General features: G+C 40.3%; 1 protein-coding gene across 2 annotated transcripts in view; it reads left to right on the forward strand.

Annotated features, from left to right (window-relative positions):
* The window catches only part of tll1 (tolloid-like 1), a 114,497-nt gene extending 90,878 nt beyond the window's left edge, over nt 1–23,619 (forward strand). For both annotated transcript variants that reach the window (XM_049472363.1, XM_049472362.1), the window contains exons 19-22: nt 11,334–11,461; nt 16,020–16,233; nt 17,840–18,090; nt 18,792–23,619. In XM_049472363.1, coding sequence (XP_049328320.1) covers nt 11,334–11,461; nt 16,020–16,233; nt 17,840–18,090; nt 18,792–18,926 — 728 coding nt within the window. In that variant the 3' untranslated portion in view covers nt 18,927–23,619. The remainder of the gene's footprint in view (nt 1–11,333; nt 11,462–16,019; nt 16,234–17,839; nt 18,091–18,791) is intronic.
* Nucleotides 23,620–26,162: the final 2,543 nt, after the last annotated feature.

Genomic DNA, 26,162 nt, shown 5'->3' on the forward strand with positions numbered 1-26,162 from the left:
GGTTTTTTTTTTTTCGTTGTAAGCCTGATTTAAACTGAGTATTTAGAGAAGAAAAGCCAAAAACAGGAGATATTTAACACAGAGAGAAAGTCCTGATTCTTGTTAGTATGAGAATCACTGATAAGAAAGCCACAAATGTAAAATTTTCCCTGTTAAAAGTAACGATTAGCACTATTTTACCTTAGTTTAATGCGTAGTTTTAATTTTTATACAAACATTTTTCATAAAAAGCCTAAAAATAGATTGCTAGTAGCTTGTCTCAGAAGGTAGCTAGCTAGCTAACTTTCCCGTTCCACCTTAAATGGTGCAAGAGGCGGCAGGGGCTGCTGCATTTAAGGCGGAAAGGAAAAATTAAGTAAAATAAAAGCTTTAATTCATTTCTGCACCATATCCCCCTTTTCTGAAGACATACCCTAAAATGCCCTAAAATTAACGAGTTAGCAGCTAGGTTACTGTACTTCGTTCCAACCAAAGGTGACTTTACAGCCTACAACAAACAACCTTTTTTGTTCGAAAAAAGAATATGTGTGCATATATGTCTGAATTATATACATATGACAAAAAAAACTTAATCAGTTATCACATAATATTTAGGTGTTAGATTTTTGGCAGCAGTTAAAATAAACATTAGATAACCCAAACCTTCCCAGTCTGTTAGCAAAACAAGACATTAATTATCCAAAAGTCGTTCTTATTGCACTATATTAATATTGTTGTCACTGATTGCTATCATAACTGACCTCGCGTTTAAAGCCGGTGTTGTGCCGAAATCTGCACCCCCGCCAGGAAAAGCACCCCCTCTCGGGAACGCGCACCCATGTCTTTTTGATAAAAGCAGAGATAATTGCTTTAGCTAACTTTAATTAGAAACGAGCTCCCGAGAGGGGGTGATCGCTAGTAGTTTGTCTCAGAAGGTAGCTAGCTTGCTAACTTTCCCGTTCCACCTTAAACGATGCAACAGACGGCAGGGGCTGCAGCGGAATGGAAAAATACAGTAAAATAAAAGCTTTAATTAATTTCTGCACCATATCCCCCTTTTCTGAAGACACACAATGCCCTAAAATTAACTAGTTATCAGCAGTTGGGTTACTGAACTTGTATTGGGTACTTAAAAAGTTGTCCCAATTCTTAATGGGAGGATTTCACCCCTTCCCCTTGTAACCCCTTACCAACAATGGGTAGGGGTAAGTGGTAGGGCCAAGGGGTGAAATGGGATTGGGCCAAAGTACAATACAGAAGTCTATGGCCTGATTTGGACAGCATCACATATACAGTACTTTATTGGCAAAGTATTCACTTACCCATTAAAATAAAATAAAAAAATCCAGGTGTTCCCATCACTTCCATGGCCACATATATGTAAAACGAAGCAATAAGTTGTAAAACAAGAATGGTACTCATCAAACTGCACTGTGCGAAGGTGTAAAGTTTGGTGGAGGGGGGATTATTATTATTAATATGGTGAGGGGTTGTTTTTCAGTGGGCTAAGACCCTTAGTTCCAGTGAAAGAAACCCTTACTGCTTTAACATACCAAGAAATTTCAAGGACAGTTTCATGGTCCCAACTTTGCAGGAACAGTTTAGGGATGTCCCCAAACTGTTCGAAGATGAACACTGCGCACCAGGGCACAAAGCAAGGTATATCAATCAATCAACCTTTATTTGCACTCAATACTAAAAATGTAGAGCAATAAAACAAAGAGATAAATACGTAGATAATAAAATATAAACACAATTAAAGAACGACTAAAATAAGCACAATTTAAAAAAAGTAAATGATAGAACTAAAATAAATAATAATAATAATAATAATAATAATAATAATAATAAGTAAAAAAAAATATAAAAAATAAAAGGAAGAAATAAATGGAATATAAATGTAAAAGGCCAAAAGCAGTAACAAAACAAATAAAAACAGGAAATGAATAAAATAAATGAAATAAAGAGGCTAAAAGGTAAAACATAAAATTAGATCAATAAAAAGACAAAATAATTAAAATAAATAACAAGGTTAAAGAAAAACTCAACTAAAACAGTTACAGGCTGTCTGAAGGGGGTTAGATATTAAAAGTTTAAAATGAGTTAGTCATGCTAGTGAATTGAGTTTTAGAGTTTTAGTGTTTCCTGTAGTGAATTCCAGCTCACTGGTGCTGCGCTGTAGCTTGTAGCTAAAAGCAGATTTTCACAGTTTAGTAAAAACTCTAGAAAACTGACCGGTGATCCAGTCACTAAGGCGAGTCAGATAATTACTGGTGTTTATAGAATTCATGGATGAGATATAGCATATATTGCATATATGAAGAAAACAATCTGATCAGTTATCACCTAATATTCAGGTGATAGATTTTTGGCAGCAGTTAATATAAACGTTAGATAACCCAAACTCTCCTAGTCCTGTTAGCAGAACTTAAGAAATTAAGAAGAAGAAATTAATTATCCAAAAGTTGTTTTTATTGCAGTATATTGTTACTGTTGCAATGCATTGCTCTCAATGCTCCGATGTCGTGCTGAAATCTGAACCCCTGCCAGGAAAAGCACCCCCTCTCCGAAACGCACACCACGTCTTCTTGATAAAAGCAGAGATAATTTTAACTTACTTTAGCTTACTTTAATTAGAAACGCACTCCCGAGAGGAGTTGCTTTTCATGGCGGGGGTGCAGATTTCAGCGTGTTTTGGGCGTGCCGTGAAAGAAAAACAATCAATGTGTCACTTTCTGTTTCCTTTAAGAGCCGGATGAGCTCTGACTTTGGAGCGTTCGTATCTTAACAGTGTGATGCTTACTGGTCTCGACAGAGGATACTGACCCGATTTTATTCTTTATTCTGTTTATTGTTGATATAAAAGCTGGATTCTCGCATTGCAGTGAGTTTATTTGTGTCTGGAAAGAGGGGGGATACATGCGCTGAGGGGATAGGATTGGGCGGCTGACTGTTGACTGTTGTCAGGGTTTTAATAAGTCAGTGGCGCAAGTGTGTTTCCCGCCACAGAATAGAAACACGCCAGAAATTAACCTAAAAAACACAGCTCACTTCCAGACCACCACGCCCATCAGCGTTAAAATATACTGTATTCCTAAACTCCGACGCTATTTTAACGGCGTGGGCACAAGACGTGAAAATAGGCTGTTGAGGGAGTGTTAGATAGCAATGGGCATCAGAACGTGCCTTGCACACAGTGTGCAATAAGGCTCTATATGTGCAAAAGACAAGGAAGCGAATACTTTGTGCAATATACTGTGTATTAAATCTGATATCAGTGAAAAAAAAAACATCCAGACGAGTGTAAACAGCCGCATGTAGACACAAACATGGACCTCATGCTGAAGCCTGCAGACCAATTACAGCAGCCAAGCTTCAAACAGTCCTCTGTTCCTGCTGCTATAAATACATTTAACGGCTGATCTGAACACGGCCATGAACTTTACTGGCTTGGCTGCACTTCTGTGATTAAAGCTGTCTTGTTACTTTTCTGATCATCTGGCTCGTACTACTGATATTGGTTTATTTTTAGTGTTAGTTCCCGTGTGTGTGAGGTAATGTTTTGCAACATTGACCAAGTGAATTTTCTACACCGATGATTAAAGCTAAATTTGACTACTCTATGCAGGAATACTGCTAACTAACTGCACTATTTAACTCTGGTGAAGTGCTCAGAACAATAGAGGCAAGAACTGTATCCGTTTACATTTACATTACGTTTAAGGTATTTAGCAGATGCCTTATCCAGAGCGACTTACAACTCTTTTAGACTCTTTGGCCCATTTTTCTGCGCTAGAAATGCGCACTCTCTCCGCTTTTAGACTCTTTGACACGTTTTTCTGCGCTAGAAATGCGCACCCTCTCCGCTTTTAGACTCTTTGGCCCGTTTTTCTGCGCTAGAAATGCGCACTCTCTCAACTTTTAGACTCTTTGCTCTGTTTTTCTGCGCTAGAAATGCACACTCTCTCCGCTTTTAGACTCTTTGCTCTGTTTTTCTGAGCTAGAAATGCACACTCTCTCCGCTTTTAGACTTTTTGCCTCGTTTTCTGCGCTAGAAATGCGCACTCTCTCCGCTTTTAGACTCTTTGCTCTGTATTTCTGTGCTAGAAATGCGCACTCTCTCTGCTTTTAGACTCTTTGGCCCGTTTCTGACACCTAGCGTTCAAACTTTGAATCTCACATTATAAAAACCTGCTTAACAGCGGGCCAACTTTCATTCTATTTCTAAAATACCTCGCGGGCCGCTCCAAAAAAGGAAACGGGCCGCAAATGACCCACGGGCCGTAGTTTGGACACCCCTGCTCTAAGACCTCTTGGTACAGATCTGGCTTTGACCATCAGTGCCATCAAGTATGAAGGAGCTGGTAGGTTTTTGGCTTTGTAGGCCAGCGTCAGGATTTTATTTTGATGTGGGCGGCTACAGGAAGCCAGTGGAGGGAACGAGTCAGCAAAGTAGTCACCTGACTGAACTTCGGAAGATTAAAGACGAGTCGTGCTGCCGCCTCATTCTAAACTATTCAATTGAATTCAATTCAATTCAATTTTATTTATATAGCGCTTTTTACAACAAAGGTTGTCACAAAGCCGCTTTACAGGAAAAACAGGTCCACGCCTCTTATGAGCAGCACCACAGAGATGCCAATTTTATGGTGACACAGTGGCAAGGAAAAACTCCCTTTAAGAGGAAGAAACCTTGGAAGGAACCAAGACTCAGTCCGAGGAACCCATCCTACTCAGGTTGACCCGCTCAGTACAAACAAACAACAAACAAATAACAGAACAAAAACAGTACAGACAATTAATGTGAACTATGGCTAATATAACAGGTACTAATTTATGAATATAAGAATGTGATGGGCACAAACTATAGAGCTATGGCTAATACAGAAACAGATACTGAGTGTGTTAATGGTAATCAGTGCAGGGTTGCAGAGCCGGAGAACAACACAGCGGGCAGTGGAGAGCCAGGCTGGGAACATCAGGAACAGGGCATCTCCATACATGTAAAAGAGATAGATAGAGAAAACAGAAAGGAAAGGAAGAGAAAAAAAGCAGAAGTTAGAAGGGTTGTGAAATAATTCTGATGAGTAGAAGGACAGGGCTGATTCCTGAAAGCTGGAAACTAGTTGCGGGTTTTTGGTGTCTCGGTGGAAGACCATTCAGTAGAGTTGCAGTTGTAGTCCAGTGGCTTCCTGAGAGAGAAACTGTCGAATTCTTGGGATGATTTGATTTGTATAACCTTTCATATCCACTCCCCATCATAATCCCCCCTCTGCCAAACTTTACACTTGGCAAGTTTTGAGGTCTGTAGTGACTTACTCTTTAGAAATTCTTGTCTAAAATCAACACACAGTTTGCAAGAGCTGTTTCGCAACCAGATGTGTAACAAGATCAGATCAAACCAATCTTTTTTCACTTTAATATCTGATCCAGAATATTTTTTTATTGTTCATACCATCCCATCATAGCCAACTCTATTAGGCAATGTATACACAAACAATTTAGCTCAACCAATTTAACTAATTTAGCGGATTTACCGGTAAAATGGCAACACAAAGCGACGCTTAGCACTGTTTTACCAGAGTTTAATGTGTAGTTTCAACGTTTTATGGTCGAATTCTGCATAACAAGCATAAAAAAAAGATGGCTAGCAGTTTGCTTCAGTAGCTAGATAGCTAGCTAACTTTCCCATTCCACCTTAAATGGTGCAACAGACGACAGAAGCTGCAGCATTTAAGGCGGAAAAGCTCATTTCAGCTTCCCATCACACAGGAATTAAGGAATGGACAATAGTAATTCATTTCTGTATCATCTCACCCCTTTCTGAAGACATACGATAAAGTCCTAAAGTTAACTAGTTACCCAGCAGCAGCTAGGTTACTGAACTCCTGCGCTCCTGGTGACGTATCGAGAACAGTATTGACTGTATTGTGCCAAAGTGTAAAGTTTGGTGGGGGGGGGGATCATTATTACGGTTGTATTATATCAGTGGCATCAAATGACAATAATTAATTTTAAGGTGACAATAATATTGATTTAAGCCCTAATGCACATTAATGTGCAGTTGCATCCATATGTGGAAATTAATTGAGTTCATTATCTTCACTGTATGCACACACACACACACACACACACACACACACGAAGAAAAAACACACACAGAGAGTGTGAGGGCCATAGGCAGTGACTCTGTAATACACTTCCAGAGTGTACTGACCTCAGGGTGGAAATACCTTTGTGCTCTAATGGACACTGACCTAAATTTGGGGGAGATGAATAGGCTTAACCAGATTTACGACATTTGTCTTTGTGTGTGTGTGTGTGTGTGTGTGTGTGTAGCACAACCTGGTCATGTGTGGTGCTCAGTATTACAATGCAGCAAAAGTGCATTGTCTGTATTAACAGCTCCAATACGTCCAGTAAGTTTCAGATTATGTAATAAATGATTGAAGCACAGTACATTGCACCTACTGTATATGAAATATATGAGTGAAAATCATGAGAAATGCTTTAGACTGGCCATAACATTAACCAAAAACTTTGTAGTATATTCATTACATGAGTTACAATTATAGTACAAAGGTTTTTAACATTGTGAGATGATTACAGCAAATACTGAAGAGTTACAGCCATTTGGCTCTAACGAGTATTTTGATACCAAACTTGTCAGGGTCGGTCAAAAATCCTAGGACTAGTTCGCAAAAGTATGTTTTGCATATGATGCAAATTAGCAAAACAATCTAAGTAGACGGAAGTGCACTCCAAATTGCACTTCGTACATATGTAGGTATTGACCCAAGGAATCCAGGAAAAAAAGAATTTTGAATGTAGGTCTTATGGTTCTGGAGTTATTGAGGAAAAAGTGAAAAATGAACTTTCCTTGTTTATAGCACCGCCCATTGACCAATCGGTGCCATTTTTGTTGTGCTTTTTTTTTGTTGTGATCCTACATCTACCTACCAAATTTCATATCTCTACGATTTACAGTTTAGGCTACACAAATGCTTTTTTTTAGAAGAAGAAAAATCAGAGCAAAAACAATAATACATTATAAAAAGCAGCATTATAAAAATACATTATAACACATTAATACAAGCAGAAATACGTGCTGACATATCTGCCTTTAGGGTTTTAATGGGAATGTTTGTCTGGCCCGTTTCCTTTGAGTCACAGCAGGGTTCTTGTCAGTGTAGCCTTAAGTGTAATGAAGCAAACAGCCAGACCAGCACACACACACACACACACATATATATATATATTTATATATATATATATATATATATATATATATATATATATATATATATATATATATATATATATATATATATATGCACAAGCCCACACACAAACACACACACTACAAAAGTCTAATCTGACTGGTGACTAATGGCTTTTTAAACTAGAGGGTGGGGTGGCCTGCTTTTGATGTGGAGGGTCTCGACTGTTTTCGTTTTAAGACGTATGGCTGAGAGCTTCACCTCGTCTGTCCTGAGGGAGGAACTCAGGTCTCTCTTGAAGCTGGGAAAGATCCGAATCCCACCATAAACCTCAGATATCCGTCACCGATATTCTATAATCCAAATCCATTGACCAGGCAGGTCAATCAAGTGTTGAGACACTCCAGACTTGGAAACCCTTGCGGTGTTTGGATGAACATTATCCTGCTGAAAGTGCCAATTGGAAGCCCTGCACATATCGCTGAGCTGTTAGTTAACGCTAATTAGTGTCACTCGCATCACTACTAGGGGTGACTGACTCTCGTATGCAATAAAGGCTCCCCAGATCATCACCCAAACCAGCAGTTGGGGCAGTGTTTTGCGCCACAGCAATAGCAAGTCTTCCATTGCGACGTAGTCCAGGTTTCTGGTTCACAACGACACCACTGTTCTCAACACCTTTGACAACACCAGCTCGGTCGAAATACCCTAGATCAATGTCCTCTCTCTAGGTCTGTCAACTGGACAAATGTCTTAACCTCCTAGGACCTGGCATCCACATGTATGGACATCACATGTTTAGACTTGTCTAGACCACAACACTAAATGTTGCTCTACAAGGGCCTGGTGTCCTCTTATGAGGCCATTAAACTGTCACCTAGTGGTGGCAGAGGAGTTTCACACGTTACAGTTTCGATTTTGGTCAGAAATTTAAATGAACTCTAAAGTACAGTAACAGCAGCACTTCAAATGAGCCATTTTGCTCAAAGTGGCACTATTGTTGCTTCTACTTTTTTTTTTGCACAGCTGTGTTCAGGCACAAAACGAAAATGTTTTGCACATCATTACCAATTGCGACTTCATTGTATTCTATAGAAATATAAAACTAAAGTCCTCATATGTGGACATTATTTTTTTTTTCTTCAGAAACTACATCATGTGAAAAGATAAGTCTTTGTTTTTACACTATTCAGGTGCCGATTAGCCCAAATAGCAAAGAGAAATAAAAAATGCACACCATGCAAGAGTTAGGGTTAGAGTTAGGAGGTTAAAGTGCATAGTAGAGGCATGTCAAGCACTCAACAATCTTTCACCAATAGGTACACTATCCAGAATCAGCTTTGAAGAGCCTTTTTTGTATATAGGGCAGTAGAGGAAGTATTTTACATGCTTTTCTGGGCAAGACCCTCTTCAAAACCATCAAAAACTTGAATGAAATTACAGTAGAGCGAGGTAGAGTGTGGTAGAGCGAGGTAGAGTGAGGTAGAGCAAAGTAAAATGAGGTGAAATAAGGTCAAAGGAAGCAGTGCATGGTACCAGGAGGTCGATTGAGGTAGAGGAAAGCAAGGTAAAACGAGGCAGAGGAAGGTAAAGCAAAGTAAAATGAGGTAGAGTGCTTTGAATGAAGTACGCAGTGCTGGTACTTACTCTGTTGACTTCTAAGGGTTAAGCCTCTAGTTTAAAGGACAGGGAGGCATGCAGTTCTCTTAAAGGTGCATCTCAGGTGACGGCGCTGGCTCAGGGAGCCTGAAGAAAGGCTGAGTAGCCTGAGACTAGAGCAGCGATTGGAAGTGGGCCAGATATCTTACAGTAATCCCCCAATAAAAGACCGTATTTCACCAGCAGTCAGTACGGACCACTGCAGGGTTCAATACGGACTGAGCCTGGATATGATAATTTACCATTACCATATGTAAAGTTACTAATATTAAATACTGAACATGTGTATTAACTCTACATAAGCAGACTGTGTTTGTCTATTGGTGTGACTTAGATGAAGATCAGAACACATTTAATGACCAATTTATGTAGAAATCCAAGTAGTCCCAAAGGGTTCACATACTTTTTCTTGCAACTGTAGCTTCCTCTACCTCACTCTACATCTCTGTATCATGCTCTACCTCGCTTTACTGTGCTCTACCTCACTCTGCCTCACATACATCCCTTTACGTCACTCTACCTCATTCTACCTGCCTCTGCATTGCTTTGCCTCACTGTTCCTCACTTCCTCATTTCACTATGCCTAGTTTTCCTAGTTACTTCACTCTCCTGCTCTGCCTCACTCTACCTCTTTTACCCTGCTCTACCTTATTCTACCTCCACATAGCTCCCTCTACCTCACTCTACCTCCATATAGCTCCCTCTACCTCACTCTACCTTCAATTAGCTCCCTCTACCTCACTCAACCTCTCTGTACCTTGCTCTACCTCATTGTACTTTGCTCTACCTCACTCTGCCTCATCTACATTGCTCTACCTCACTCTTCCTCACTCTATTTTGCTCTGCCAATCTTACTCTGCCTCACTCTACCTCTTTTACCTTGCTCTACCTTACTCTACATCATTATACCTCAATATAGCGTCCTCTACTTCACTCTACTTTGCTCTACCTCACTCTGCCTGATCTACATCTCTTTACCTCACTCTACCTCATTCTACCTCCCTCTTCCTCACTCTATTTTGCTCTGCCAAAATCTTACTCTGCCTCACTCTACCTTGCTATACCTCACTCTACCTCTTTTACCTTGCTCTACCTTACTCTACATCAACATATCTCAATATAGCGTCCTCTACCTCACTCAACTTTCGTCTACATCACTCTTCCTTATCTACATCCCTTTACCTCATTCTACCTCACTTTACCTTGCTCTACCTCACTTTACCTCCATATAACTCCCTCTACCTCTCTGTACATTGCTCTACCTTACTCTATTTTGCTCTACCACATCTACATCCATTTACCTCACTTAACCTCATTCTACCTTCCTCTGCATTGCTCTACCTCACTCGTTTTCGCTCTGCTTGGTTCTATCTGGTTTGCCTCACTCTAACTCACTTTATATTGCCTCCATAGCCTTATTATGTCACATGAGAACAGTCTGCAAACACGTCCCTCTGTTGCTGGACATGGGTAATGCAGTTTGACCGTGCTTGTAGGTGGACTCAAGGCGTTGAAGCTCTTTCAATGTGTTTATTGTCAAAATCCATTGTGATAACAATAAACATACGATTAATCGCATAGCCCTACTATGCTTACGATAGCATAAAGTTGCCCAGTCCTGGTCTCAGCTTCCCTGGAGAGTTCAGATCCAATGCACCTGGCTTTAATACTTATAAGCCCCTGTAGGCCTTTGTCACCTGGATCAGATGTGTTAGATTAGGGTTAAAGCCAAATTCCTGAAGACTGGTAGATCTTCAGGACGTAGACTGGGCAACCCCTGCTATAGCTCATTGTGATTTTTGTAAACTTTTTATGTACAGGGGTTGGACAATGAAACTGAAACACTTGTCATTTTAGTGTGAGAGGTTTCATGGCTAAACTGGAGCAGCATGGTGGCCAATCTTCATTAATTGCACATTATTGCACCAGTAAGAGCAGAGTGTGAAGGTTCAATTAGCAGGGTAAGAGCACAGTTTTGCTCAAAATATTGCAATGCTCACATTATTATGGGTCACATACCAGAGTTCAAAAGAGGACAAATTGTTGGTGCACGTCTTGCTGGCGCATCTGTGACCAAGACAGCAAGTCTTTGTGATGTATCAAGAGCCACGGTATCCAGGGTAATGTCAGCATACCACCAAGAAGGACGAACCACATCCAACAGGATTAACTGTGGACGCTGTAAGAGGAAGCTGTCTGAAAAGGATGTTCGGCTGCTAACCCGGATTGTATCCAAAAAACATAAAACCACGGCTGCCCAAATCACGGCAGAATTCAGTGTGCACCACATCTCTCCTGTTTCCACCAGAACTGTCTGTCACCACAATAAATTATTGTGGTCTAAAAGCAGGTGTTTCAGTTTCATTGTCCAACCCCGGTATTTACAGATGGATTATTAATTTGACTGACTTTGCTTCCTCCTTCTCTTTCTCTTTCTTCTCCTCCCTTGTTTTCTCCAATCCTTATGGTCTGTAGCTGAGTGTGAACACACAATCCACAGCCCAAGTGGTACCATCAGCAGCCCCAACTGGCCTGACAAATACCCCAGTAGAAAGGAATGCACCTGGGACATCACAGCGACGCCAGGTCACCGCATCAAAATCGTAAGTGACTTTATCTAATGATGTTCAATGTCTTACTCTAGCAATGAATACATTGTTTAGTACTATTTTCATGTTCCACTGCAAAGTAGTCCCACACTGCGGACTGTAGACTGATAGTTTACCTTCTGAGAACTCTCCTTACTGACAACTTGGCCTGGCTGGATTAGGCTATATATTTTGTCAGTGTTAGTAGCATCATGGTAACACCAGAGGGCGCTTTTGGCATCAGCTGGAAAAGAGCTTATGGCGGAGTGTCCAGCTGAAAGGTATAAACTGTACAGGACTAGGATAGTCCTGTTACTTTAGGTTATTGGATAGATAGGTAACTTAGCCTTATTATGACGTAGCATTTGTTTGTATACCAAAATTCTTGCTTCTCTGTGTAAATTTCAAGTTACCTGGCATGGCACAACTGAAGTAAATTCATAATAGAAGGATGAGATAGCACTGGTCATGTAAATTCATGATGAAAATAGTACTAAGGTACAATAAACTCATGATAGGACCATAGGATAGAACTGCAAAGGTAAATTCGTGATGAGAATAGCACTGTTAAAATAAATTCATGACCTACCCAGGACCTACCAGAACACATTGTTTTTACTATGAATATATGTGGTTTAGCATTCAAAAACTTTTAGTGGTTTAGTGGTCAGAGTGGTCCAGTAGACCACTCCAGTAGCGCTGCCACTATGTTTGGGAAGATCACTGGTTCGAATCCCAGTGATGCAGCTTGCCGTCAGCTGCCAGAGCCCTGAGAGAGCACAATTGGTCTTGCTCTCCCTCTCTGGGTGGGTAGATGGTTGTCTTTCCTCTCATCAATCCTATGGTGATGTCGATCAGCACAAGGCATCTGTGAGCCTCAGCATCAGTTCGAAAAGAGGCAGTGGCTGACTTCACATGTATCGTAGGATGCATGTGCTAGCCTTCACCCTCCTTCTGTTAAGCATCTTGTAGTTGAATGAATGGAAAATTTGGCAAGATAAATTGGGAAAAAAAAAAAATATATATATATATATATTAAGAAATGTTGCTTTAAGTATGATTAATGATTATTGCTATTTGCTTTTTCATGAAATTTCATTAGTTTTATTTATTTATACAGTAGATGGTCAGCAGGGAAAAACACAGAGCAGGTTTTGTGTACAGATGTTTTTTTTTATGTAAGCCTCGGGTCGGAGAATGGTCACTCACGTGTTTGGTATTGAACAGGGGTAGATTGGTGTGCTGTCGCGGGTTTGGACAGGGCTGGGGGAAGTGTTGTAAAATGCTGCTGGATTAAAGTTGTGTCTCCTCACTAACCTGGAGAGGACGACCAACAGAGAGAGAGACAGAGAGAGAGAGGAGCGTGTTGAGAACACGAGATCAGCAGCGGCATCTCACACTCCTAATCCTATCAGGGAGTGCTCACGTTTACAGGCAAATGCTCAGGACAGTGCACACACACACACACACACACACACACACACACCGTTTCACTTTTTCTCTCACAAACACACACACACAAACACATATAATCTCCTGTAAACCGTCTCACACATGCACACTCTGACATACATTTGCATTGGCATGCACATATATCACTGAACACTTCACATTAACAAAATTATCACAATACTTTGCATACAGTAACAATAAAATCACAAGTTATGAAGAGGATAAAATACTCCTAAATAAGCAAGTACCAAGAATTCTAGATTTATTAGTGTCAGACTTTACCTATTTATTTCTTTACCGCCACTACCTGGACTAAAGAGACAGTCAGTGTAAACTGCAAATTGGGGGATGATTCTTAGGAAGGATACTATTGGGCAAAGGTCAGGACTACAGACAGGACAGTGCAGTACCTTTACCCTTTAATTACACAGCCTTGCCTTTGTATTGTGTGCAACATGTGGTTTTGCATTGTCTTGTTGAAGACTTCATGGACATTCCTGTAAAATACGTGTTTCTGAAAGAAGCACATGTTGAACTGAGATTTTACAATGTCATTTTCTATATTAATTGTCTATTAGAAATCTAACCCTTAAGTTCAGGAGAACCAATTAACAACAAGCAGGTGTCTTGATATTTTAGCCAGATAGTGGTATAGTATATAATTAGGGAATGGATTGGTGCACAAAATAGTATGAGGTATACATAATCCCTCAAATTTCGATGATATCACAATACATCATAAGACATTCTCTACAATACTTGATGATATCTGTGTTACTGAAGAGTATAAAATACTCTGGAAATCTGGATTTATTAGTGTAAGTTTCACAAAATTCAAAAAACGGCAGGTTTACCCCATTTATTTAATTAGTGCCACTACATGGACTAAAAAGATAGTAACTGTAAACTGCAAACTGGGGGACGAGTCTAATGGAGGTTAGATTGCCTATGTTTCTAGAAAAATATCAATATTTGACACCACATATTGTGTGTAAATTATCGCAAATAAAAAAAAAACTATACAATACTGCATATCGCAATATCAATATTTTGTCCCACCCCTAGTTGACCCCCCTTCTTGTCCTGGGTCAAAAGAATAGGACTCTTTGAAACAGATAAACAAACACAACTGGAAGTGTGTTCTCTGGAATGATGGTGCTCCTCCAACCAATACTTTTGGATGGGATGAGTTGGGGAGTCAAGGTTGAGGTGTTGAGGGTGGTGATCTTCATCTGTTGTCACTATATTCAATCAAAAATCACAGCAATGCGCAGTAGAACAATAGATGCTCAACTAGTAGAAAGTCTTGCCTGTGCAGTAGAGACAATTCCACAGCAGATTGGGAATGTGCCTGTGTTGGCAATTCACTGCCAAGATAGCAATGAACGTCTGGCTGTTGAGGTCTGCCTAAGTTAATTTGAGTCAGTGGTGCACCTGTGTTTTCCATAGCCAAGATACACCAAGTAAAACAGCGATTTTCCTAAACACACTTCATTACCAGACCACCACACCCATCGGCATAGGTATATTCACGTGAACCATTGCTATTTAAATAAAGCATGAAGAAAAACAAAATGTTGGCAGGTTGTAAGATAGCAATGAGCATCACAATGCGCCTTGCATATATTGCAAAATAAGGCCCAAAGTCCATTAAATGCTACTGAAGTCTATGGTAAACATACATAAATGATTCTCTACTGAATGAAACCCTACATCCAACTCTAAAAAAAGCTAAACTGTAACCTTAACAGTGAAAAACAAACTTTAGGGTTAGATTTAAGCTCTAGGTTTAGGTTTGGATTAGGGTTTAAGGTTTAAGGGTTGATTCATGGCTCAGGTAAGCCTTAAGTAAGGCTTAGAATTAGGTTCTATACAGAATCACTTACATTCAACTTAGGGTTTAGTTGCATTTAATAGACATTCAATTAAATGGGTAGTTGAATGTTCGGTGAGCATCTATGAAGCATCTAAAGTGGGGGAAAATAGGTCTGGAGACTGGCTAGGCCACACCAGGACCTAGAAATGCTTCTTATGGAGCTACTCCTTAGTTGCCCTGGCTGTGTGTTTCAGGTCATTGTCATGCTGGAAGACCCAACCACGATCCATGAGGCTTCCGGCCTCATGTTTCACGGTTGGGACGATGTTCTTGGGGTTGTACACATCATTCCTTGAAGTGTACCTATAACAAATTGCAGACCTCTTCATTCTTTGTAGGTGGGAAAACCTGCAAAATCGACACTAAATCAAATATTATTTTTTACTGTAAAATGGACCCACCTAATAAAGTGATACCACAGATTTTACCTTACAGTAGTGTATCAGACTCTAGAGTTCTATGCAGGAAGGCCCCCCTGATCAGAGAGGTCAGGAGAGGCATGTTAGCGCAGAGCTTCTGGGTCCATCCTTCCCTGATCAAAGGGAACAGGACTGTTAGTCACTTCCTGTGGGACAGCAGATCACAGCGGCAGTGAGGCTGACCCTCGCACTGTCAGGACACCCGCTGAGGCCCGGGTGTGGGTGTTAAGTGACTTTTAATGGCTCAGTGCTGAGAGAGCAGCTGAGTAAAGGCTGATGAATCAGGTCAGGGAGGCACATAAACTCTGGTAATCGAAAGGATGACAGACAAAATTCAGCCTTCCAGAGCCTTCCAGGTGTTTCCACCAATACCTAGAATTAGCCTAGACCACAGACTGGGTCCAGACAATGTAGAAATGAAACCTGGATACAACTTAGAGTAGGCAGTGCACAGCTTACGGTATATCAGTATAGATTTAGGCATTAATGTCCAAATATCTGGCAACACAAGTATGTACATCTCACAGTGAACATGTCCAAGTTGTGTCCAGTTGTCTCTTTATCCCTCCTTGGTTTGGTGTTTTGGGCACAATTCTCTTACACTGGCCACTAGATAGATATTCAATGTCATCTCATGGCAAAGAACTCTAGAGAAGAAATTTTAGGTATACAGCTCTGGGAAAATAAATAAGCCATCAAACCAAGCTGGAGTTGCACCAGGAGTAAAGGCATAAAGCTATCCAAAAGCAGTGTGTAAGACTGGTGGAGAAGAACATGTGCCTAGCAAGTTTATGCATCTCTGTCGTTCTGGTCTCTCCTCTTGCAGACGTTTAACGAGTTCGAGATCGAGCAGCACCAGGAATGTGCGTACGATCACCTGGAGGCCTTTGACGGCGAATCGGACAAATCGTCTATTCTGAGTCGCCTCTGTGGAAGCAAGATCCCGGAACCTCTTATCTCCACCGGCAACAAGATGTACCTCCGCTTCATCTCTGACGCCTCAGTACAGCGCAAGGGCTTCCAGGCCACACACTCCACAGGTCAGTATGTGCTTAGCATGAGTATGTGTTTTTGCGTGTGAACAATACTGGTCAAAAGTTTTAGAACACCCCTATTTCTTTGGTCTCAGACTAAACTGAGACTTAGTCTAATCATGTTAAGCTGAGCTAAAGGCTAAAACTGTTGCCATGTGGGTCAGCCAGACCTGAATCTTCTTGTAGCAGCAGTTTTCTTTCGTTTCTAAGAGTCTTTTAAAGGTGCAGGAAATAGTACTCACCTCTCTCTAATAGCTAATACTCTAAAAGTTGCTACTGTATAATCATTGTATTAGTGGAACAAAATTTTAATGGTCTTACAATTGTGTTTATTTTAGGGACAATATACTGTATTATCCCACAAAAACATACTTATCGTGACATGCCTAGCTATAGTTATCTCTAGAGCTATCTATCTAACTTAGAGGACCTACAGCTCTGAAAAAAATAAGAGAGCACTTAAAAATAATGAGTTTCTTTGATTTTACCGAATTAAAACATAATCAAGAGGAAGATGGATGATCACAAGCCATCAAACCAAGCTGAACTGGTTGAATTTTTGCACCAGGAGTAAAGGCATAAAGTTATCCAAAAGCAGTGTGTAAGACTGGTGGAGGAGAACATGATGCCAAGATGCATGAAAACTGTAATTTAAAACCAGGGTTATTGCACCAAATATTGATGTCTCTACTTTTAAAACTTTATGAATATGATTTTATTTTTTTTTTTGCAAATAAAAGCTCTAAATGACAACATTTTTATTTGGAATTTGGGAGAAATGTTGTCTGTAGTTTATAGAATAAAACAACAATGTTCATTTGACTCAAACATCTACCTACAAATAGCAAAATCAGAGAAACTGATTCAGGAACTGAAGTGATCTCTTATTTTTTTTCCAGAGCTGTATAAGGTCTTTCTCATAACCTAAAACTCTCCCTAAATACATAGGTAACACCGCCCTCTAGTGGATAACATGACTGCCTGCAGAGCTACGGTTGAACAGTGACTCTGGTTTATTATATGTTTTCAATCATTTCTATTGTAGAAATCCATTAACCATTATGCAATTAGTTTTGCATATTTTGCAGCATCCCTCAGGGGTTTGTTTGTAATCGAATTTTTATTGAAAGAGTATAGATAACATTTACGGAAGTGCATTTCTGTACAAACAATGTTTTACTGTTCCTTTTAATTTCCCTCCACCCACAATTATCACCATTGTCATTATACAGGTGCATACAGATTATGACTTACAGCCAATGAAAACCCAAAAATCAGTGTCTCTGGAAATTAGAATAGTCTTATTAATATGTGAATAACAAGTCCTGCTGAAAAATGAAATCTGCATCTCCATAAAAGTTGTCAGCAGAGGGAAGCAAGCTTCATGCGTCAACTTTAATGAGTTTCACGTTTTGAACTGAATTACTGAAATAAAGCAACTTTTCAATGATATTCAAATTGTTTTAGATGCATCTGTATTTGCTCTATTGACTCCAGCTTAAGACAATTCTAAGTAAAAAGGAATTTAATCAGTATGTAACAGAACGCAAATTATTTAATAGCTATCACTTTATTAATGTGTGTGTTTGTTTATATGTGTGTGTGTGTGTAGAGTGTGGAGGCAGGCTGAAAGCAGAGGCCCGGCAGAAGAACCTGTATTCTCATGCCCAGTTTGGGGACAACAACTACCCAGGCCACACGGACTGCGAGTGGTTGATCACGGCCGAAGCTGGTTACAGCATCGAGCTGACCTTCACCACCTTCGAGGTGGAGGAGGAGGCCGACTGTGGCTACGACTACATCGAGCTGTATGACGGCCACGACACTTCAGCCCACAAACTCGGACGATTCTGCGGCTCTGGGGTAAGAAAGAAAACAGGAAAACAGTACTTGTCTTAATGCATTTTGCCAACTGTAAAGTTTGGTGGAGGGGGGATAATGCTATGGGGTTGTTTTTCAGCTAGACTCAGACCCTTAGTACCACTGAAAAGAACTCTTAATGCTTCAGCATACCAAAAGATTTTGGACAATGGCATGCCCCCAACTTTGCTGGAACAGTTTGGGGACGTCCCCTTTCTGTAAAGACATGAGGAAGGATGAGCGAGTTTGGTGTAGAGCAAGAACTTGACTGGCCTGCACAGCCTCGAGTCTTGACCTCAAAGAAAGAAAGAAAAACACCAGTGTCTGACCTCACAAATGTGCTTTTTCTCGAAGATCGGTCGAAAAGTCCCATAAACACACTCCTAAACCTTGTGGAGAGCACAAACCCTATGGTTTAAGAATTGGATATCACCCAAGTTCAAATACACATTTGGCAATTTAGTGTATGACTGTAAAGAACCTATCAAACACTTGAGGTCAGTGGTCACGTTGCGTCCAGTTTTTAAGCAGGAAAATGTTCACTTACTTTTTCTAGCCTGCAATTTGGATCTTTTGGGGCTTAATAGAATACAAGAATATCATTGTCTCTAGTTGTGACTTCGGTAACTTTAATAGATGAATTCTACCACAAGTTTGGACAAAACATAGTAATACCTTTTTCTCTCTTTTGGTTCTTTCTCCAGCCTCGTGAAGAACTGTACTCGGCGGGCGACACCGTGTTGATTCACTTCCACAGCGACGACACCATCAGCAAGAAGGGCTTCCACATCCGCTACACCAGCACCAAGTTTCAGGAGGCGCTGCACATGCACAAGTAACGCTGTCGCACATGCACTCGCACGCATGCCACCTCCAACGAGAAGGGAACGAAACGGAACAACACCAAAGGAGCCGTCGTACTACCGTCCCGAGGAATTTCAGCCAAACCCTCGATCGCCACGATTCCCCGCACTGGATTTACCTCCTCGCATCCTTCCACGTCCGGACACGTTTGAGACTGCTGCCCATTGGACTCTGCAAGCTCCAATCAGACGCCCCTGAGACTCGGGGAAGCTCCGCCCACAGATGCTTGATTGGACAGAAGTGGTTGGGGGCTGTGTTGCTCTCTGACTGGGGCCAGTATCACACACTCCTCTCTTCATTTACATATATATGTGTATACTATATACAGTAATATATCTGCGAGACGGTTCTGAGCAGATTCCAAGCTGCACTCATCTCTACGTGAAGACAGACATTAAGAAATGAAGAGTGGGGACATTTACTATAAGCCTGTGAAAGAGTGTATGTTTGTTTGTTTGTGTGTGTGTGTGTGCAAGAAAAAGAAAGTGCGTGTGTGTGTATGTTTACGTGAGTGTGTATTTACGCGAGTTTTATATTCCTAACTTTACAAGTTCAAGACGACATGGAAAGCCTGCTTCCAAGAATTTGAGCTGCTGTTGCCACACTATACCTCAGCTAAAATGTGTTTGTGTGTGTGTGTGTGTGTCGAAAGCGTGTGTGTATTGGTGTGCATATTCTCCTTTAGGCATATGTGTGTGTGTAAGTGATTGGATTTAGGGTTTCCTATAAGACACAAGAAACAAGGGGAATGGATGCTTTATCGCTTTAATGTTACGTACTGTGTGTAATTGTGACTGTTTACATGTGTGTGTATGTGTGTGTTTGTGTGCAATGATGAAATGCAAGAATACTGATATCGCTAAAACCCTAAATCAAATCTAAATCGGTTAGACTAAGACGCTGACACTATGACTCAAGGATCATGAGTTGGTCATCAATGCTTCGCCATCAGCAGCCGGAGTCTGAGAGAGCACAGTTGACCATTGCGCCCTCTGGGTGGGTAGATGGCGCTCCCTCCCCTCATGAGTACCATTGTGAGGCTGGTCAGCACAGGCATCTGACCATGATTTCCAATGGTCATTTTCCTTTGTTATCAGCAGCCGGATTCCAAAGGGGGCACAGTGGACCATTGCTCTCTCTGGGTGGGTAGATGGCGCTCTCTCCCCTCATGAGTCCCAACGTGATGTTGGTCAACACAGGAATCTGACCGTGAGTTCCAACGGTCATTTTCCTTTGTTATCAGCAGCCAGAGTCCGAGAGAGCACCATTGCTCTCTCTGGGTGGGCAGACGGTGCTCTTGCCCTTAGGCTAGGAGATTGGAAATCCTCTAAGCTTTCTTTGAGCAGATTGGTAGCTGCCTAATGACAATGAATTGGCTCTGCAGACTAAAACTCCATCGTGCGGTCAGTTGACTTCCTTGGGTCATTCTGCTTCGCCATCAGCAGCCGGAGTCCGAGAGAGCACAATTGACCATGCTCTCTATAGGAGGGTACAATAGTTGGCGCTCTCTCCTTCATCACTCTTACTGTGATGTTGGTTGGAATGAGTATCTGTTGGCTGATCAATCAGTGCTGGGAATCTTCTTAATCATCTTGATCATTTTGAGTAATTTGAGCTTAAAATAAACACAAGTAGTAATAAATCAGTCAATTAATCAAGTTATTCTGATTGATGTGTCCAAATTTAAGGCAAAAATTGACTTCACTCATTTTGAGACTTTGCGATTTTTAAAAAAAGAAATCTTACTTAGAAAAATTTGCTTATCCTATTGGCAGATATAAGCATATACGTCTTAATTTAAAGATATTCTGTGGAGTGACGAATCATGCTTCTCTGCCAGGAGGACAGTACTTGTCTGACTGCATTGAGCCAATTGTAAATGCTATGCTATGAGGTTGTTTTTCAACTAGACTCAGACCCTTAGTTCCAGTATAAGGACCGCTTAATGTCTTTGTTGGAACAGTTTGGGGACGTCCCCTTTGTGTTACAACGTGACCAGAAAATAGACTTTCTTTAAATAAATCTTACTAAGAAAAGATTGCTTACCCCATTGGCTTACTCCACATTTATTTGTTTTGCTGAATGTAATATGTTAATTTACATATATTCTGTCTAGTTTTTTTTCCAATGGATCTTTTTTTTCAGTGCCCTAGGCACATTGGTAGCTGCCTAGTGACATTGAATTCATTTAAGTCTCTGCATACTAGGTCATTTACAATTTTCCTTCGTTATCAGCAGCCAGAGTCTGAGAGAGAGCACAATTGACCATGCTCTTTCTGTATTGGTAGATGGCGCACTCTCCCCTTTATGAGTCCCATCATGATGCTGGTGAGCACAGGCATCTGTTGGCTTATGTATCAGAGCTGGGAATCCTCCAAACCTCCAAACCTCTGAGTGCTGCATTGGCAACAGTTGGCTATAGGTGATGATCTTGACTCGTCCTGATCTTCCTTGTGTCGGAATTATTACAAGTAATGCAGGGAGAGTCCTATTGAGTGGGTGGGTTAATTAGGGAGAAATTTTTTGTTTTTTTGCAAGTTGCAAGTGTGTGTGTGTTTGTGAGAGAGAGAGAAAGTGTGTGTGTGTACTGTATGTCTATGTATATGAGTGTATGCAAGTTCAAAGAGAGTTGAGTTTTTCTCATCCGAGGTTGCAGTGGACTAAAAAGTGCAAAGTGTAAACTGGAAGCAAAGCCTTGTGTATAAAAAAAAAGTGCTTGTTACGGTTGTGATGACTACCCGCCCCCTCCCCCAACATACACAAACCTACTGTACTACAACCCCCATGATCCCGTGCGCTTAACATGCACTTAACACAGAGGGAGCGAAAACGGAACAGAAAATGAAAAAAAAAAGACTGTTTTTTCGACCTTTTGTGCTCACTAAACGAACTGACGCTTTCCAACCAGTGGGCTTCGCGACGAACAATACGAGCGGACTGAGCTTTAAAAAGCCAACTCGTTCGCAGGGAACTCAGCAACTTTTACTACTACTACTAGAGCGTCCACTAGGACGACGCCCTGCAGCCGGAAATCCTTTTTGAAGAAAGAAAAGACGGCAAGGAGACGTAAAGGCAATCGCTGCAGAAGGGAACTATCCTAATATCAAAATGGTGCTACTCGATGTTTCAGAACTACAAATCCCATAAGGCAACGCTCCGGCCGCTCGGCGTGTGACGGAGAGGTGGAGTTGAGGGGAAAAAAAAAAAAAAACGCTGCTTGAATATTGGAACACGACCCATTCTCAACATTGACAATGCACCACTGTCATGGAAAAAAAAAAAACAACAACTATTGCCTTAGAACCAAAATCTATATTCTTGCACATGACTATGTTTATGTAGATAACAATCTTTGTTGTTGTCATTGTTTGTTTGTTTGTTTGTTTAATTTCTTTTTTTTTTGCTTTGATTTTTTGGAATTATTAATGTATTTTATTTGATATTGAGTTTCATGAACTTGAACATTCATCGTAAAAAAAAAAAGAGAGAGACTGACCTGAAATTTCCCTTCTTTTCCTGCACACAAATTTACACACATATACTTATATACACACACACACATAGGTGCAAACAGTTCCTTTTTGAGGGGATGCGCTGATCTGGATGCTAGATTACAGTTTGCAATAAAAAAAACGAGTGTCTGACGAGTAAGATAATATATATAGACAGCTCTGGAAAAAATAAGAGGCCACTTAAAAATGATGAGTTTCTGGAATATAATCAAGAGGAAGATGGATGATCACAAGCCATCAAACCAAACTGAACTGCTTGAATTTTTGTGTAAAGCATAAAGTTACCCAAAAGCAGTGTGTAAGACTGGTGGAGGAGAACGTGATGCCAAGATGCACGAAAACTGTGATCCAAAACCAGGGTTATTCCACCAAATATTGATTTCTGAACTCTTAAAACTTTATGAATATGAACTCTGAGCTCTGCATCTTTTTTGTTTTTTCAGCCATTTCTCATTTTCTGCAAATAAATGCTCTAGATGACAATATTTTTTATTTGGAATTTGGGAGAAATGTTGTTCGTTGTTCGTAGAAAAAAAACTAAAATTTTCATTTTACTCAAACATCTACCTATAAATAGCAAAATCAGAGAAACTGATTCAGAAACTGAAGTGTTCTCCTAATTTGTCTAGAGCTGCCATTCCAGCTGGTCACAAAAATGCTTGATTGGTCCCTGGGAAACCCTTGCTGTATGTGGGTGAGCATTATCCTGCTGAAAAATGCCAGTGGAAAGCCCTCCCATAAGATTCAACACACATGACCGCATGATGTGCATCGTAAAGGCATGTCTAGCAGTCAGCGGTCTCTCACCAGGAGGTGCACTACTCAAAAGAGCCTTTTTAGTAACAGAATGTTGAGTATGGCAGCAATCCAGGGTGCGTAACTGTTTTATTTTGTCATTGAGTGAATATACTGTGTGTGTGTGTGTGTGTATATGAGTGTGTGTGTGTGTGTACCCTACACACCCATGGCTCCGTGACTTTTTTTGACTGTTTTTTGGTGTGAGTATCTCTTCATGTGCCAAGGTCCTGTCTTCCCCCGTTCACCTCCTTATGAAATATGAAATATGATTTTCTCCAGCTGTCTGTATCTGCCTGATGAAAAAAAAAAAAAGATGACCCTCATTCTACTGGTGATTAAACTCATGTCAGGTCAAAGACGGGTTCTGTCCTAGTTTCTTTTTTTCGGTTGATCTAGTTTTCTAGGGTTTTTGTTATACAACTCGCTTTATTACTACTATAGTCTAATATCAATGTGCTTATCCTGCAACCACTGTGTCCCGTGACTTTTGCCACGTAACATGGAAGCTAAAGGATCCTTAATTAAATGTGGATTTGATATTGGCCTGATTCTGTTGGCATGGACAGCTCAGGCCAAGTGTAAGTTTTCCTATTCTTCCATTCAGAATTCTTTCAGCTGTGTAAGATAAGATAAGATAAGATAAGATCATCCTTTATCAATCCTACAATGGGGAAATTTGCAATGTTACAGCAGTAAAGAGGAAAGGAGAGAGAAACAGATCATGAAAATATATACAATATACAAATAATAATAAAACTTTGTATACAAAAAAATACAGTAAATATATAAAGATTAAAAATGTATGTATAGTAAAGGAAAATATATATACATCTAGTGCCGGTAGGTAGGGTGTGACCAGTATTATTGCACAAAGAGTAACAGTAAATAAATATCAAATAATTGGTAGATAAAAAAATGTGTTGTTAAAAATGTGATGTTTAAGGGGTTTCGTCTCCCCCCATACTCCCTATATTTCCTGTAGTACTCTATACTCCTTTTAATACCCTCTACTTTCCCAGACTAGCCTATACTCTTTATAATACCCAATATATTTCCAATACTACCCGACACTCTCCATACTACCTTATGCTCCCCTTTGATACACTCGACTACCCCAGACTACCATATACTTGCCTATTCTACCCTTTACTTCCAATACTAAAGTATACTACCCCAGATTAACCTATACTTGCCTACATTACCCTGTAAAACCTACACTACCCTTTATTCCCCAAACTACACTGTAGTTGCCAATACTACCCTATACTACCAAAACTACCCTATACCCCCTATAGTGCCATGTACTTCTCTATACTGCCCTATAGTCTTACATAGTACCCTTGTCTGTATGATACTTTCCTGTACTCCCTATATTACTCAACTACTCTATACTCTCCAGACTACCCTATACTCCAAATACTACCCTATACTACCTATATTACTCAACTACCCTATACTCCAAATACTACCCTATACTACCTATATTACTCAACTACCCTATACTCTCCAGACTACCCTATACTCCAAATACTACCCTATACTACCTACATTACTTAACTACCCTCTACTCTACATAATGCTTTATACTCCCTATACTACGCCTACACCACCCTTTTACTCCCAATACTTTCCTATACTACCCATATTACTCAACTGCCCTATACTCTCCATACTACCCTATACTTCCTATATTATTCAACTACTCTATACTCTCTATACTACCCTACACTCCCCTTAAATACACTATACTACCTAAGAATACTCGCCCAAACTACTCCTAATACTTCCTTATACTACTCCAGATTAACCTATACTTGACTACATTGCCCTGTACAAACCTATACTACCCTTTACTCCCCAAACTACACTCTAGTTTCCTATACTACCCTATACTCCCTATAGTGTCCCATACTCCCTATACTTGCCTCTTTTACCCTATACTCCCCTGTACTACCCTTAACTTTCAATACTATCCTATAATACTACACTCTCCTTTACTCTCCATATTACCCTGAACTCACATACCCTACTCTATATGACCCTTTACTCCCAATACTACCCTGTACTCCCTATATTACTCAACTACCCTATACTCTCCATACTACCCTATACTCCATATACTTGCTTTATTACTCAAACATCCTTTACTCCCCAGACTCCCCTATACTTCTCTATACTGCCCTATGCTCTTCTATATCACCATATACTCGCCTCTACTGCCCTGTATAACCCTTTACTCCTAATACTTCCCTGTACTTCCTATATCACCCAACTATCATTTACTCCTTATACTACCCTATATTCCCTAAATAACCCAACTACCCTTTATTCTCCATACTACCCTTTACTTCCTATACTACCCTATACTCTCAATACTACCATATACTCCCTATATTACTCAACTACCCTATACTCTCCAGACTACCCTATACTCCAAATACTACACTATACCCCCTATATTACTCAACTACCCTATACTCTCCAGAATACCATATACTCCAAATACTACCCTACACTACCTGTATTACTCAACTACCCTATACTCTCCAGACTACCCTATGCTCTCAATACTACCCTATACTCCCTATATTACTCAACTACCCTATACTCTCCAGACTACCATATACTTCAAATACTACCCTATACTACCTGTATTACTCAACTACCCTATACTCTCCAGACTACACTATACTCCGAATACTACGCTATACTCCCTATATTACTCAACTACCCTATACTTTCCATACTACCCTTTACTTCCTATACTACCCTATACTCTCAATACTACCATATACTCCCTATATTACTCAACTACCCTGTACTCTCCAGACTACCCTATACTCTCCAGACTACACTATACTCCAAATACTACACTATACTCCCTATATTACTCAACTACCC

The sequence above is a fragment of the Astyanax mexicanus genome, chromosome 25, assembly GCF_023375975.1.
Source record: "Astyanax mexicanus isolate ESR-SI-001 chromosome 25, AstMex3_surface, whole genome shotgun sequence".
Taxonomy (NCBI): Eukaryota; Metazoa; Chordata; class Actinopteri; order Characiformes; family Acestrorhamphidae; genus Astyanax; species Astyanax mexicanus.